This window comes from Filicampus tigris, chromosome 7 (assembly GCF_054856515.1).
Source record: "Filicampus tigris isolate MCC_2025a chromosome 7, RoL_Ftig_1.0, whole genome shotgun sequence".
Taxonomy (NCBI): domain Eukaryota; kingdom Metazoa; phylum Chordata; class Actinopteri; order Syngnathiformes; family Syngnathidae; genus Filicampus; species Filicampus tigris.
Window position 1 is genome coordinate 19,859,398 of NC_141223.1, and position 17,669 is coordinate 19,877,066.

At 38.9% G+C, this 17,669-nt stretch overlaps 1 protein-coding gene across 1 annotated transcript in view; it reads right to left on the reverse strand.

Moving 5' to 3' along the window:
• Positions 1-17,669, reverse strand: part of schip1 (schwannomin interacting protein 1) — a 298,684-nt gene that overhangs the window by 189,602 nt on the left and 91,413 nt on the right. Inside the window, exons 6-8 of the mRNA XM_086036087.1 lie at positions 9,460-9,524; positions 8,014-8,085; positions 7,617-7,752 (exon numbers count right to left, since the gene is read on the reverse strand). Coding sequence (XP_085892213.1) covers positions 7,617-7,752; positions 8,014-8,085; positions 9,460-9,524 — 273 coding nt within the window. The remainder of the gene's footprint in view (positions 1-7,616; positions 7,753-8,013; positions 8,086-9,459; positions 9,525-17,669) is intronic.

The window sequence follows — 17,669 nt, forward strand, 5'->3', positions numbered from 1 at the left end:
CATGAATGTCACCAAGTGCGGCGGGTTATGTTCACAAGAGGGTAAAAAATCGAGCTGCTTGATGCAGCGCATGTATGGCTGGCGAGGGAAAGGTCACTAATGATTTTGTCCGTCAATAATTCTCACGCTGGCATGTTCCCGCAGTCTCTGGACAAGAGGCTAGTCTCTGGCACAATTTTGTATATAGGTGAGAGATTACGACAGGTGGGATTACGTTCATTAAAGATGAAAGCGGCCCGGGCGGCCCTCTCCTGGGGAAGAGGAAGAAGCGGCGGAAAAAGCATGTGTCGGCTGTCTCGTCAATCAATTTTGCAGCACGAGAAAAAAGATTAAACGTCTGAGCCACTTCCTCTGTGAGGCTTCGGTAAAGTAATTTAACAGAATCCCTAAATCGTCCCACCATTGTGTGCGGTATTACTGTAACAAGATCATAAAAAGCATTGCACCTTCCTCTCCCTGATCAAGGGACTAGTGGGAGGTGAGCATGCATTTCCAGAGGCGTGCCGTGTATGTGCAATTTGCATAATTACAAAATATCATCCAAGTGGAAATGAAGCAGGCTGAGGAATGTGCACGGCTGCATGCTCAGTCATTGCTTGGCAGGCGGTGCTGTAGTGATTAGGAGGTACACTCATTGACCACAACATTAGGTACACTTGCACAATCTAATGAGATCCAGTGGAGGGATTATTTAACAGGAAATAATAATGCTCTGTGGATGTCTGTAGGATAGCTTCTTCTTGGGAAAAAAAAAGGAAGGAAAAGTCTACAAGAACAGCCTAACTTTATTTGGCATTAACCAGTGGCGCTTCAAATGGCGGCAGGTGTATGTTGACTGCCATTTAACATGAGTTTAAATGCACTTGTTTAATTCTGAACATAAACATATCCATACTCAGATATAAGAGGGTGCACGCGCACACATGGAGCAACAAATGATTTGAATCGGAAAATCATTTTTGATTCAAAGATGTGAGTGCATCAACTTGAAACGAATCCTTCCACTTTAACCCATTAAGGCCTGAAGCGCCTGGCTCAACAGCTCCCCAAAACCTAAGGCCGTCTTTGGAATTACCCTCAAAAACCTGACGTTTTCCCACAAAGTCAACACCTACAAAATAATTAATATCCAAGCTAACCCTGTAGCAGACAGAAACATAATTCGAAAATAATTTGAGACCTTAGACATGTGGCTTGCACACAGGCCCGAGTTTATACATCTTTACTGTTTCAATCAAAGATGTAAAGTGTCAGTGCAAGAGAAGCACTATTTTCAATGTAAAAAATCGAGTTGTAATTACCATCCTCTATTCTGTTACAAAGACGTTGATAATGTCATTGTCTACAAACATATATCTATATATATCACGTTCGACTGGTTCTACTGGTTCAAAGTCCACAATCACCGCCGTTACTCATTTAAGAGCTCCCGCGATCGACGGGCGACCGCCATTATGACTCGCAAGAATTCCGGAACATCCTGTGCGGGCTTTTGATGTAGTCACGTGTATAATCTGATACGTTTTATGGGTTAAGAGACCGATAATTAAATAATAAAAAGAAAATGACGTGTACGCTCTTCCGGCTTTAAGGACGTTACAGCACTCCCGGCTCTAGTGGTAGAAACGAGGTTATGCGCTCCCGTTTTTAATGGGTTAAAATGTACTGCATAATCTCAGCAAATTTACAGTAGGGACAGTTGATTCATATTGTAAATAACAAGAACTCATACTTAGCTCATTCTCTCTCAAACTGAACTGTACCATATCGAATCAAACTGAAATCCAATTGAAGTGGATCGGATCGGATCCTTCGGATCCTTTAAAATGAACAGTTCTAGAATCTCATCACACCCCATGTATTGAGATCACACATCAAATTGTATTTTATTGGAGGGATCCACACCCCTAATATATATATATATATATATATATATATATATAATATTGTGAAATGAACACCTGTCTGAAGATGTCAATTAAAAGTTAGAGATCCTTTTAAAAGTTATATTTTTGGACACAGCCATTGTAATCTTAGTGTCACTTGTAAATCTGTGGTTACAAATATCAGCCGTGTCATTCTAAAGCTCATGTACTTCATGGCGGTTTGTCGCCGCACAATGAGCAACACGCGTAACCACCAATCTCACCACCACCACTGCATATATGTCTTTATCAAGTCTTCAAATCAACCCATAAATAAAAAGGGGCATAAAACGGTGCCGTAAAAGCACACCACTGCAGCGGTAAGATAATTGCAAGATGGCGAGCAGCCTGCTGTCCACCTGCCAGCCAAGGCGACGCGGCCGGCTTAATGTACAGTAAATATAATAGAGGTGAGCCTGAGGGCTAAAGTCATTCATAGCGTGAGAATGCTGAGCCTTTAGCGAAATAACCACTCTGCAGGGCTGATACAATGTGTGACCTTTACTGCATCCCTCCATCCATAGAAATGACGGCTTGTGCAGTGAACACAACACGGCTTTAGAGTGCAGGGAGAAAGTCCAGTTTGTCCCATGGCTGAATCAGACGACATACTGTGCATGCTGTCTGGTGGATCGATAATCTCCTGAGGTTCTTAAAGCTTTGTATACTGATGAGCCAGAAAAAAAGTGGTGGCGGGTTATTCTGGGACAGCTCTAAAGCTAACCTTTAGAAGTAAAAAGCAGCTCAACAACAATGACTGCGCAATATCGGTGGAGGAAGCCGTCACCTTGTGCACATGTGCCGCATTTAAAGACTAACCACCACCCACTATGCCCACCCGGCTCCCAGCCCCTTGGAACCCACCAAACTTTGCCAAACGTATCTTATCTCTGCTGCCAGCATTCAGGTGGCTGATAAATGCAAGCAAACGACCGGAAGAGGAGAGCAATGGACAGATTAGGACAAGTGAAGGACAGTCAATGATTCAAAAAGTAAAAAGACGATGAGGAGAAACAAGACCTGCCAAATAAAATGTAAAATCAAATAAAAGGCCTGAAAATAAAATAAAATGTCTAAACAAAACAAAAACTCACATCACAAACAGCAGCAGTTTAGCAGGTCGATTCATCATTTCATCTCAAGTAACAAATGAAGCAAAACGCTACAGGCGGACTAACGATTAGCGTTCATGTCTCTGTGTTATAACCCGTTAAGCCCCCTTATATTTGAACATACATGCTAGAGCAACACATGCAGACAGAGAATACAACTCTACTCACAGGCGTAAAAAGCGACTAATATTACTGCAGCAAGTAATCAAGCTGTGACCGTATTCGTGTATATCCATATGTCTTTATTATACTGCCCCCAAGTGGTCATTGTGCGCACACCAGAAGGAGCCACACTATCACAATGCATTATGCTGCACACACTGTTTCATTCTTTACATTCTATTTCATTTTGTTAATCCCTGTTTTATATTGCATAGTCTTATTCTTCATCTCAATAAAACACCGTGAAGCATTCTGTTGTTTTCATTTTGAGATCCTGAAACCCATCGATGGCATTTCTATTTCAATACGAGTGCTTTGAATTACAAGTGTTGTTACGGAATGAGTTCATCTTAAGGCACCACTGTGTTAAAGTATAAACACACATCAAAAGAGTAGCAGTAAGAAAGAATGTGTAATGGATATAACATTTATTGTAATCATTAAGTTATAGTAAAACACATGAATAAATACATTTGAACGTTAGACTACAATATCAAAAATTAAATACACTGTATATGATATGTTAAATGTTGTGCAATATAATGCCAAAACAAATAAATCATAAGTGATCAAGGGTGATAAAAATGTCAATAAACCATGCTACCACTAAAAGCACAAAAGCTCTTAAAGCACCACAACCCCCTCTAGCGGCCAAAATTTATTCCTGCAACACAAGTCAGCACCACGCACGTGGACAGCTCCCTTCTGGAAAATGCCACAGTTCAACTGGAACATTTTTGTCTGTTCCATTTTGTGTCACAATTAATGTCGGATTTTAGTGGCAATCCTGCCAGAAAAATCCTCAAGCGATCCCCCGCAAACGGCACTGATTGACGAGTGATTTTAAACACCCATCCATCGTGGCGAGATTGAAGCCAGAGTCCTCCCTATGTTGACATGTTTGTGTTCACACCACCTTGTATGTGTGTGTGTGTGTGTGTAGAGGTGAATGCCATGCGTGTGGGTTGTTGGTCGGTACAATATTATGAAACAATAAAATCCCGACATCTGATTCATAACGGAGCATAAAATCCAGAGTTTTGGTAGGTTCCTGCTTAATGAAAGCTATAATTTCTGCCTGCTTCGCCACGTTGCAATGGAGCGCAGGGATCGATAATAAAGACAGACATCTACTGTACAGCATCGCCATGGCGATGAGTCGGCCTCTGAAGTGCATCAGCCCTGTCACACATGTTTTATCCCTCTTAACAATCACGGAGCACACACACACCAGCACGTGTTCATTGAAACCTCCGCTGCGGCGTCACGCGGGCGGCCGGCCGAAACTGATGCTGGAGGATCAAAGGTTACACATGCAATCACGTTAGAGACGGAGACCACATTGCTGCTGTGTCTCGGGAATATATGACCCGCGTATGTGTTTGGGGGGTCACGGATGTACAGTCTCTCGAGGCAGCAGGAGCGCATACACAATGGAACACAATATATTGCTATGGTTCAACATAATGCAGAGGGTTAGAAATTCAAGCACGGTGGCGCTGTCGCAGCCACCAAAGGGCCAATAAAATAATAACAAAGAGATAGAAAGCACGGATAGAAACTCAAAACAGATATTTGTACACAAACATCTGTGTACATTACTGAAGTGCAATTGTATCTTACTACTTGAGACATCGGCTGGCTCTAGCACTTTAATATTCAAGCATTTTGCACTAAAGCACTTTCACATGTATGAAACCTAGCACTGTAGCACTTTACAAATCATACTCATACTCGGTCTTATGTATTTATGGCTGTCCATTATTGTATTACTTTTCTTCTCTGAAATTGTACTGTATTTTAAACTTGCATGATGTTGTAACATCAACCTGCCACAGGGACAAGAGATACAAATTATCCATTGGCAATAATCTGGCATATTTACGGGAAACTGTTTAATTAATATGCACTGTCAGTGTATACCTTTTTAAAAAATAAAATACAAATACAAATTTTCCAGCACAGATTCGAACACGGATCTCCTGACTGTGGGGCAGATGTGATAAACACTTTCACACCAGAATGACGGCGTTGTGATCATCCATTCATCCATTTTTGGTTCTGCTTTTAAGTTTTGGTAAAAGATGACTGCTGTTCATAAACATTTAGAGTCACATAAAGGACGCTAAACAGCATTTTACAAACTGAAAAACATCTCTACAACTCTCCTAGCAGATCAGCAGAAGATTATCCATACTTTTACCCCCAGTAGACTTGATTATGTGTACACACACATAAATGCACGTATCCCCGCAACACACACACTGTCCATGTGATGATCAGGCACCCTTGTCAGTAGGTCAGACTCACTGAGCTAAGCATTTTCCAGGAATCCTGTAGGGATTTCAAGCAGCGTGTACAATATAGTACGTGTGACCATCGGACAACTTCATCATCATGCGTGAGTGAGAGCATACACTTATTTCACACTCAAGTCTCCGAACTCCTCCACCTGACCTCCTTTTATCCACTAGATCCAAATCTAATCGCCCTCCTCCGCTTTTCTTAGAGTGACACAGCGGACGAGCGCTGCCTTCAAGGTGGTCAGAAAAAAAAAAAAAAAAGACATATGTGAGCATCAACTCGCCTGTTGACTGCCATCTCGGAGATTAGACGAGGAGTGAACACACACATTTTAGTCGGTGTGGAATTCTAATGACCTGAACAGACGCAGCAGGGAAAATCCGGGGGGTTTATTGTAGTCCGGTTAAACGGAGGGAAGGTATGGTGAATGGTAATGAATGCTCAAGTTCTTTTACTATATTCATGTGCGTGTGTGCATGTGTTTGTGTGTGGGTGTGTTTGTGTGGGTGTGTGCGGGTGTGCGTGTGTGCGTGTGTCTGCACATTAAGGAAATTAGCTGAGACATACTGCCACCTTCTGGACAGGAAGGAGAGGACACAAGTCAACTTTCAATGGCCCATCATCTTGGCAAGCATAAACATCGCAGAATGTACTCACTATCACATCAAGCACCAATTTTCCTGATTCATGAAAGTAAACGCTCACTGTAAATTCAGCATGCTACACTTTTCCTACAGTCAAATTCAAGCACTTGCTAGTAACTTTTCAGAGCATTTTTTTCAAAAGTTTGCAATGTATTTCATATTCAGGTGAGTATGTCATTGTCGTGCTTGATCACATTCTTACATAATAATAAAAAAAAAAAAAAATGTGTGTGTCGCTTGTGGTTCAAAAACGTTGCTTTCCCGGCTGAATTTATGTAACCATTGAATTATTTTTCATATTATTAAAAAAATTATGTAATTTTGTTAGTTAGTATTGTATTATTTGTGTGATTATTTTTCTAAATACCATTATAATACCATTATTATAATATAGTGTGTATTTACAAATACACAGCCATAGAAATACATTTATCTCATTTCATACGGCATTATATTATTTTTATTATATATGATTTTTAAAATCATTTTATTTTCTATGTAATCAAGTATTTAATTTGTAACAATCCAACAATTACAAATCTAAAAACATAAAAATATGTTTTACCATGTTATATTGTGTTATATTATTTCTATTATATATTTTGTATTATTATTCTATTTTTATCCAATGATATATTTTAAATTAAACATTTTAAACAAATACACCCACCACAAAAACATGAAAAAAGATTCTCAAAAATAAAATTCCTTTACCTAAATAATTTTCTGCAATGAATTATTGTATATTATTATCATTATTATTATTATTATTATTATTATTATTATTATTATTATTGTTATTATTATTATTATTATTATTATTTTTTGTGTCTAATATTTAAACTATAACAAATAAAATATTTCCTAAAATTGTCTAAAAAATACAAAAGATTCTTATCTTATCTTATTTTATAATTTTTACTATATATTTTGTTAGTACTATTATTGTTATTGATATTTGTATTATTTTCTTAAATAAATACACCCACCACAAAAAAGTATACTCAAAATGAAATTTTCTATTAATAAATTATTTTCTAACATTAACATTAATCAATTAGGGAATCGATTCTCTCAGCACATAAATATGAATCATCTTTATCATCTTTGCTATCATTGTTGTTTTCATTATTATTATCCGGCCTACTATTATTTTTATTACAATGATTATTATTATCATTATTATTATCATTATTATCATTATTATTATTATTATTATTATTATTATTATTATCAATATTATTATTATTATTATTATCATTATCAAATGGTGTGATAGATGTTTATTTATTGTTTTGCTTCATTGAAAAAGTTTAAAATTCAGTCAGAAAAACAGTATTTGATGCAAAATAAACAGCAACGATTTGCAGCACTTTACCCAAAAGCCAGATGAAAACAAGAATCTTCAAGAATCTTAGCAGCAGCAAGAGCGGCAAGTGCTGCTATAAAGGCGACAACGCACGACTTACCGGAGTGCTGCCATCAGAGAGGGTTGCCATGCTGATGGACATGCTCATCTTGTCCGACGAAGACAGCGAAGACGGGGAGGGGCTCCTCTTGTCCACTTCCTGTCTCTGGAGGAAGTCACGCCAGGCGCGCTGGATGCTACACACACAAGCACAGGTACAGTAAGAGTCTTCCTATTGAAAAGTGCAATTTTCCACCCACTAAATCCACAGCTCCACCTATTCGTGTCACATTACTACCTAGGCCTACAAAACGTTTCTTTTTTATCCCTCCCGAAATCATCCATCAACTTGTCAGTTTAATGTCGTCCAGCCTTGAGTAAATCACAGCAAGAAAGTTTGAAGCAGAGGGGTCATCAAGTTTTTACAGCATTCGTGGAGCGATTTAAGACAGACTCACATCAAAACTTTGGTCTCAAAGGGCGGCACATTCATGTTGATGTTGTCGTCCTGGTGCACCATCAGCTCCTCACTATGGGAGAAGGTAGAGGACACACACACACACACACAAACGCACACATACACATTTTAAATGTGTAGGTCATTGCAAAACTGGAGGACATTTTTCCCTCCCCCCTATGAAATTTGAAATCATCCATGCACAAAATACAAAAACATGCACTTGCTGTGTAAATAATAAGGCATAAAACTCAAAATGAGTGAATATTTGCAAAAAAAACCATCAAATGAACATTAAATGTCTCTACCTTGTAGTGTATTCAATTGAATATAGCATCACTGTCATGTGAAAAACACTTATGTCCATTTTTTTTCATTTCTTTAAACATGTTTACGTGAATGGAGTTACCGCGTTACAGACATCATATTAAAATGTTTTTTTGTTGTTATTTTTTTAAATGACAACACTTGACACAAACAATGGCTCAAAACATAGACATACAATATACAGTAATAATACTGACAAGTTTATCTTCTTTATCCATTGCAAAACATGACTAATATTACTAAGTTAGTTGAGAAACTCTTATTTGTGTGTTTCTCTATGTCTATAATATAATGTCGCCAGGTGGCCAGGACACAAACACCAGCAGAAGCAGCACCCTGTCCATCGAAACAAATGTAGCACAAACTGGTTCTTTACAGTATACTAATAATGTCATAACTGTATGTTTTTATTTTATAGAGTGCGATTTGTCTTGTTAAATTCATTTGAGCAAATGGAACCGATTAACGGCATTTTCATTCATTTAAATGGCATTTACATATCATATGAAATATTGCATACAGATATCAAGGGTTTTAAAACAGCTTTTGTTTGGTGTGATTTTGTCGATATGCTTCCTTAATTGTTAAAAGATGTTGTATTCTTAAACATATTTTATATTATGCTCTGAAGTTGTCTTTCAACATACTTGCAACCCTGTTACTAAAACCTTCTAGATAAAGGGGATGAGAAAAAAGTGAGCTACATGATGCAGCACAAAACATCATCAAGCTAATTGACCTTGGGTAAACCCAAGGTAAGTCCTCTCTTCTATTATTGATATTAGTGCTATTGTTAAGTAAGATTTGATTCCTTTTTCTTTATTATACATTCAAACAAAATCAAATCAAATGATACGAGTACTTGTTTATTCTTGAAAAAACAAAACAAAACAAAACAAAACTATGTGAGCGATCCCATTTTCTAAACTTCAAAACTGTTGGTGCCTAAATGGTCCTCCAATACTAGAATGACGTATGCATTAACAGTAATTAACAAGAAATGATTTCATCCCATCTGGTCAAAATGGGCTTGTAATGGGACACGGGAGCAGGATGCTGTGTGCTAATATTGCTGTGTTACTATGTGCGTGTGTGTGTGTGTGCGCGTGCATCCACTCACGTCTGCAGCTGGAACTCTCCACCATTAGTGTGCTTGAAGCCACTCTGGAGGCTCTTGAGCTGTTCCTGTGTGACAAACAAAGAGGTACAGGTATAACTAACTAGTTGATAACTGAGGTAAGAGCACATACAACATTTGGAGTGTTTTTGAATCATAGTGATAATGTTAAGAATGTCCAAGGTGTTCTTTGCTTTTCCTGTGAAGAAAACTTTTGGGAGGATTTTTAGATAAGCAGGGTACACATTTACTCATTGTTCGAATAATTGCATATACATTATCCCATATTGACTCTGATAAAGTATTGTAAGGTTTTAATTCAGCATTATAAACTTATTGACAAACTTTCACACACACGCACACACACCCCCACACGCCGTCTTCGAACTGTTTGTCGCGATGCTACATGTTCCCCCCATCCTTTACAGTAGCAATTTCTATGTACAGTATTTATTAGGGACCACCCTAAGAAAATAAAAAGAGAGGAGACGGAGGGGCTGATCAGAGCGTTGTGAGGAATTGTAATTGTACAATTCCCTTTGCTCTCCTCGCGAGTAAAATGACAATATTGTGTTGAGTGTCTTCTCTCCTCATTGTGTGCGTTGTTTATTAATGTCTTAAATGTTGTGAACCTGACACTGATTTTGAACCTCTTAAAGCGGAAGTCAACCCAAACATATTTTTTTTCAAGAATATGTTCAATGCAGGCCCACTAGTTGAAACACAGTATTATGATTAATATTGTGTTTGTAGAATATGAGTTAAGTGGCAAAATCCACCTGTTTTTAGTCATCTCAGGGGGCGGACCTTTTGTCACTTCTGTCGACTGACAATGACATCACAGATGCTCAGGGCTCAGGTAATGAGCAATCACAGCTCACCTGAAGTGACAAAATGGCCGCCCCCAGAGATGGCCAAAAACAGGTGGATTAACTCCTATTCCACAAATGCAATATGCCCTGTTTCAACTAGTGGGCCTGCATAGAACATCCATCCATCCATTATCGATACCGCTTGTCCTCACAAGGGTCGTGGGCGTGCTGGAGCCTATCCCAGCTGTCTTCAGGCAGTAGGCAGTGGACACCCTGAATTGGTTGCCAGCCAATTGCACGGCACACATAGACAAATATCCCCACTCACAACCACACCTAGGGGCAATTTAAAGAGTCCAATCAACTTACCAGGCATGTTTTTGGAATGTGGGAGGAAAACGGAGTACCCGGAGAAAACCCACACAGGCACGGGGAGAACATGCCTGGACTAGGATCGTACCCACGACCTCTGAACTGTGAGGCGAACGCGCTAACCAGTCGATCACCGTGCCGCCCTGCATAGAACATATTCTTGAAAAATATATGTTTGTGTTGACTTCCCCTTTCATCAATTTTTAAAATGTAAGAGACCCCACAAAGACAAGGAAAAAACTATATTGTGTAGTGTAGTGTACTCATAAAATGACCAACACAGTACATAAGGCACACACTGAACAATACTTGACGTGTTACCAATACTGACCTGTGGCAGGCAACTAAGAGATTTAAAAGACTTGGAAAAGTCAAAATTGTAAAAAAAAAAAAAAAAAAAGCTTTCAGAGGGATGCAGCACTCTTGAAATTGCAAGCTACCAAGAAGCCACTATCCTCCAGTGCTAACACACTCCAGAACAACAACTGAGTAAAATACTCACTTGCCTTATAATTGTGCACAGAGTGTAGTTGTAGTAGTAGTAGTAGTAGTAGTAGTAGTAGTAGTAGAGGTAGTAGGGGTAGTGATAGTGGTAGTGGTAGTGGTAGTAGTAGTAGTAGTAGTAATAGTAATAGCAGTAATAACAGAAGAAGCTATAGGCTAACCGTGAGCTAGCTAGGCTAATTGTTAGCTTATGGCACCGGTGTCCAAATCCAGTCTGAGGGCAGCTATCCTACATGCTTTAGATGTTTCTCTCCTCCAACACACCTGATTGAAATGATCAGCTCATCATCAACTTCTGCAGGAGCTGGATAACGATCATGATCATTTCAATCTGGTGTGTTGGAGGAGGGAATCATCTAAAATATGCGGGATAGTGGCCCTTGAAGAGTGGATTTGGACACCCCGGCTTATTGTAACTGCTTTGGAAAGTATTTGACTACTGCTGACCTGAACTGAAAACAAAGACAAAAACCTACTATCTCTCATAAAGATAAAAAATAAAAATCTAAATTAATCGTCTAACCTGTGAGTGAGGAAGATAAATCTTTGGATGTCATAGCCTAAGTAGTTGTACACAGAACATTGCAAGACTGCTTAAAGTCAGCGTAATTGTTTTTAAATATCCATTCGTTATCAGATCGTTGACTATAATCAGCAGCTCGGAACATATCACCCGTGAAAAGCGAGGGATGACTGTATATACACTAAGTGAATTTTATTGATCAAATTCATGAATTATTTGTTTTTTCATGAAATGTTTGACAGATGTTTGGACCAAAGCCACTACCACACTCATGTTTGAGTGGCAGCCGTATGTCAGCAATCAGAAAACATGAAACCACTCTCCTAAAAAAATATTGACCAGGTCTAACAATTGTCAACAAATCGCTTATCGCACCCCACACCAAAGGATAATCGCTCATGAAAATCCTCTAGACATGATAATCAGGCTTTTTGCTGATTTTGACCACAAGGGAGAGAAAAAGCTGTAATTCACCCTGATTGGCAGTACGTCTGCTTAAAGCACAATTGTAGCATAATTAGAGAAAGAAAATTGCCAAGATGACTTTTAACTGCTCTCACTTCCTCGCCTGCTGCTGCTCCCTGCCTCCGATCTACCCTCACACCCGCCCCCCGGCCCCCCATTCAACTCTATCCTAATGAGGGCAAGGCTGCCTCTACATAATTGAGCAGACTAATTCAATTACAAGGGAGCAACAAAGTTTAAGTGGAGCAGTTCTTCCTTGACGAGCCAAAGGGGGTTCACGCGAGGCCGCAAGCCGAACGGCTCGCGTGCATCGCTGCCCCTGCAAACTGCAACATTAGCGGTATGATCGCACGGGCCGGGAATGTGCTTTGGCTGTTAGAAGGCAGACTAGCCGATTAAGACAGCGATTTAGGAGACATATTACTTGTAGCTTTGAATTGTCAAACGGGACTGTAGTGTTTAGTTTGTATTTAATTGGCATTACAATGATAATAATTGCCTCCCTGACTGAACAGTATAGCACATATTGCAATTGCGGGGGCCACAACATTAGGACCAACATAGTCTAATGTGATCCAGTCTAAAAATATATATTTTCTGCCTTAAAGTTGAACTCAACCAAAAAATATTTTTTTCCAGAATATGTTCTATGCAGGCCCACTAGTTGAAATATGGCATTCCCATTGATATTGCGTTTGTGCGATATAGGTTAAGCAGCAAAACGCACCCACTTTTAGCCATCTCAGCTATGGCGGCCATTTTGTCACTTCTGTTGACTGAAGATGACATCACAGCTGCTCAGGGCTCAGATGACGACCAATCACGGCTCGCCTGTTTTCTGAAGCTGAGCCATGATTGGTTGTTATCTGAGCCCTGAGCAACTTTGATGTCATCTTCAGTCGACAGAAGTGACAAAATGGTATAGGCTGTATGAGAATATTAGATATGCAGGGGCATCTCAGTACATTAGAGTAACACACAAAAAACTTTACACCAGTAGTTCAAGTCAAAAAGTGAATCTCACATATCATATAAAGGTAGATTCAAACAAACAAGAAAACATTTCAGAAGGAACATTCTGACATATATTCCAATATTAAAAAACATTTTCTTGTTTATGTACTGTTCAAATTTCTTGAGATGGTACATTTTTAGATTGTTGTTAGATTTAAACAATCATTCAAATTATACCATATAAATTCATGAAATATTTCACTCTGTACGAGTTTTACTTCTTCAATTGAATGTCTGATAAATTATGTTTTCCACATTATTCTAATATATTGACATGCACCTGCACTGTATATAATTATAACCATGCTCTTTATAGTGCAGTGCAAACTAAAAGCACAATAATAAACAAACTGTTACTTCAAAAATAATAATAATTATAATTAAAAAAAAAATTGCATTCTTTCAGCATTCTCTATTCTTGAGTATAGTGCCACATGCACAGATAGTTCAAATTGCTAAATTGCAAATTACTAATGATTATTCCACTAACTAGAACACCTAATGTCCTTCATTTCCTCAAATTGAAAGTGGGGGATTATTTTGGGTGTTGAGCGCAGCCAGTGCTGCCTTTCTCATTATGTGGCCTCCCAGAAGGAACAAGTAGCTCATTAGATAGAATCAAGTGCTGTGATTAGTGATCAATGATTGCTTCAATGTGCTGTTTTACTCTTTAAGATGCGTTTGCCTCTATGGCTGTCTGATGAAAAGAGGAATCCTGGAGGATGAACATGTAGGCCCAGCTGGAGATTCAAACCTTTCTGTGATCTCGTCTTAGTGGAGAGTTGGTGTCACTAATGCTTTGTTTTGCCTGGACAAAGAGTTCTTGTCTGTCTCTCTCTCTCGCCCCAAAAAGACAGCTGTCGATCTCATTTCAAGTGCATAAGTCTCCAACATACATATTCAGTCAGACACACAACACTTTTAAATGTGGAAATTTTCAGCAAAGCAGAGAGGATTACAAATACACAAACAGGAAAAGGAGCATAAACTACTCTAAAAATAGCTAAAGAGATGCAGAAGTGCGAAAGTGTAAGGTCTGGGTGTGCGCGCGCGTGTGTGTGTGTGTGTGAAAGATGAGAGAGAGAGATTTGTAGTTTACTTTAAGGTGAGTGTTTAAGCATTTACAAAGATAAGCTTTGACAGAGTGGCTAGGAAATGTATGTGTCAGTCTATTTCCGTATAAGTTGGTGAGCATTTGTGTGTGTGAAACAGAGAGTAGGTTATAAGGCATGAGAGCCATAGATAAATAGATAGGTGAATAGATAGAGCGATAGAGCAATAGAGCGATAGATAGAGCGATAGATAGAGCGATAGATAGATAGATAGATAGATAGATAGATAGATTGATAGATTGATAGATGGATAGATGGATAGATGGATAGATGGATAGATAGGTCCTCCACATCTAGCAAGTTCACCTCCAAGATCATCTGAGACCAGCCATTCGGACATCTGCCGAAACAATCGGTTTGCATAACCAAAGAATTTCTGCACAAACTGTCAGAAACCGTGTCAGGGAAGCTCATCGGCATGCTTGTCATCCTCATCGGGGTCTCGACCTGACTCCAGTTCGGCATCGCAACCGACTTGAGTGGGCAAATGCTCACATTTGATGGCGTCTGGCACGTTGGAGAGGTGTTCTCTTCACGGATGAATCCTGGTTTACACTGTCAAGGGCAGATGGCAAACAGTGTGTGGTTTTCTGAGTCCAGACCCCCCATATAAAACAAAACTGCACCTTCCGAAGTGGCTTTTTATTGTGGGCAGTCTAAGGCACACGTGTGCACTAATCATGGTGTATAATCGATATCTTGATATGGCAGATATGTGAGGTTGGATGGATTATCTCAACAAAGGAGACGTGCTCACTATCACAGATTTAGACTGGTTTATGAACAATATTTGAGAGAAATGGTGAGAATGTGTATGTGGAAAAAAGTTTTAGACCTTTGAGTTCATCTCATAAAAAAATGGGAGCAAAAATCAAAGTGTTGTGTTTACATTTTTGTTGAGTATAGATAGGTAGAGAGATAGACAAACAGATGGTTACATGGAAAACAGACAAACAGACGGACAGATGAGTCGACAGGACCTTGGAGGTATTTAGCCTAAATACAAGGTGTGAATAAGTCAATACTTTTCTGCTACTTTTTATAGTCTCTCATTTGTGTTGTACCTATTAATTGACCGACGGTGCCTGTGAGCGTTTGCTTGCCAAACAGAAATCCAAACGCCAATAACCAGAGTGCAATGTCCGCCACTTAAAGAAAAGCCTGACTTCAGCAGGACAATTTAGAGCGACTTGTTCTTCGTATCGATTTCAATATCTGCAGCACTTCACATTGTGTAATTACCTTGAACGGAAGCGAAACATTAGTAAACCTGCGGATTTCGACAAGAGGCTGCCGTCCAACATGGCGTAAGTGCACACCTGTGTCTTTGCACCTGTGCCAAAGTGCACTATCCCGCTGTGTGCCTTGAGTGGAAGCCACCCCCACCCTTACCCAAAAAAGTGGCATCCCATAAACCAAACACTTGCATAATTTAAAGGCAATGCTGACAGAAAATCTATAGTCATTTTGGGCTTTGGCAGTGCCAAGCAGGCTTGTATTGATTGGTATGTGGATATGTGCACGTTTCTATATGTGAGTGCATGTGTGCGTGTGTGTGTGTGCGTTGGAAAGTGTATTGCTGGATTTATGGTAGAGTCAGGCCAAGATCGGATCGTAGGGAGGAGACGTGGGCCGGCTGGAGGAGAGCGATTCTGATGGAGAAGAGACCTTGAATCCCGACGAACGTAAACGAGTCGAGAGGAGATAGCGCTAACACGCCCAATTCAATTCAAAGTGTGGAAAAAGAAGACGAGAGGATGCAAAGACTGATATGTGGACTGGATTTCCAGTGCGATAAGGCAAAGTCAATGGCAGAGGTGGCAAAAGTACGCACAATCTCTATTAAAATAGAAGTAAAGATGTTTATATGAAAAATAAAAAAAACACAGATTTGACTCAACTGATTTGTTGTTTGTTGTAATCTGATTTATGACCGACTGATTTGTATTTCCAAGCCACACTTCTTGGGTAGAATTTTGTGAAGTCGTCATAGTGAACACTTAAAAGACTGCTAGTCAAAGTGTTTTGTAAGGTAACAATTAATTGAAGTAGATGCTTAAATTGTCTTTCATATTAATTCATGGTTCACTTGCCTTTATTTTAGTGCAAGCCTAACCTACTGGACCAAAACATTTATGCATAACAAATCTGATATTGTAATTGAAATACAGATTATTTTTTGCTTGTGTTTGTTAATTTAAAAATATATATTTAGGAAGACGACCTTGAAAAAAATAATTGCACATGGAATCTCAACTGCAAAAATCAGGGGAAGTTTTTTTTAATTATTTTTCAAATATCTTCAGCTGAATCAGTTGACTTTATCCCCTCTCTGTTATGATGTGTCGTTATCCATGGAGTAGAAGAGAGCAAAATAGCAACATTTGGTATCGATCCAACACCAAATCAATACTATTGCAGTAGCGCCACTATCGATGCCACTACTTTTTAACACTTCAGGTTGATTCATCATGAAATTGCTCCATCTTAATACATTTTCATGGCAGTAAATGCACAATAATAAATGTGTTTCTAAATACCTTATACATGCTTGAAAGCACAGTGGTACCTTGACATACAAGTTGAAGACATAATTAAATAGAATTAAAAAGAATGAAGCAGTTTTTGTCCCTGGTAAATTGTAGTAAAAGTCATTGAGACTGGTGTGAAATCAAAGCTTATAGCTGCCTGGTTGAAGCTGAAAGGTCAAAAGAACAGCAAGGATCAAGAGACGCTCCTTGCAGCTGCTATTGTTCTTTCATATGCTGTGTGACGGCAGCGTATCCATTACAAGGACCTGCAGCTGGCGAGTGAGCCATAAATAGAGGCTTGTCAGTGAACATGCAGGTGCAAAATGACGTCTCCGCAAAAGAAATGCAGCATTCCTGGACCAAAACTCAATGTAGCGGGGTCGTATTTTCTTGAATAATGGCCCACAGTATTTTGACTCAACTGAAGAAGCTACCGGGTCTTTATTTGGTGCAGGTCTTTATTTCTATACAGCAAACGGAATGAACCCGGCCATGAAAAATGGGGGATGGGGTGTGGGGGTAACTGACAGCTCACCCCTAAAACAATATTTATAATTGCTTCTATTAATAGTTCAAGCCATAAACATACCATCAAATTATGATGCTCAAACAGTTTCATATAATTTTAAAGTTATCTTGACTTCAGAAAAATACACTGAACAACTCTTCATAATTTCCACTGATAACCTTGACACTAGTGGTGGGCGATATGGCAAACATATCAGATCACGATTTTTTAAAAATAAAACCCAGATCATGATTTTATCATGATTCTTTTTTTACATTCTTTTTTTTTAGACTAATTTGCACCTTTTAGATCATTTTCCTCCTGTTAAACATATAAAACATATTTAAAATGTATATAAAACCCTAAAAGGGA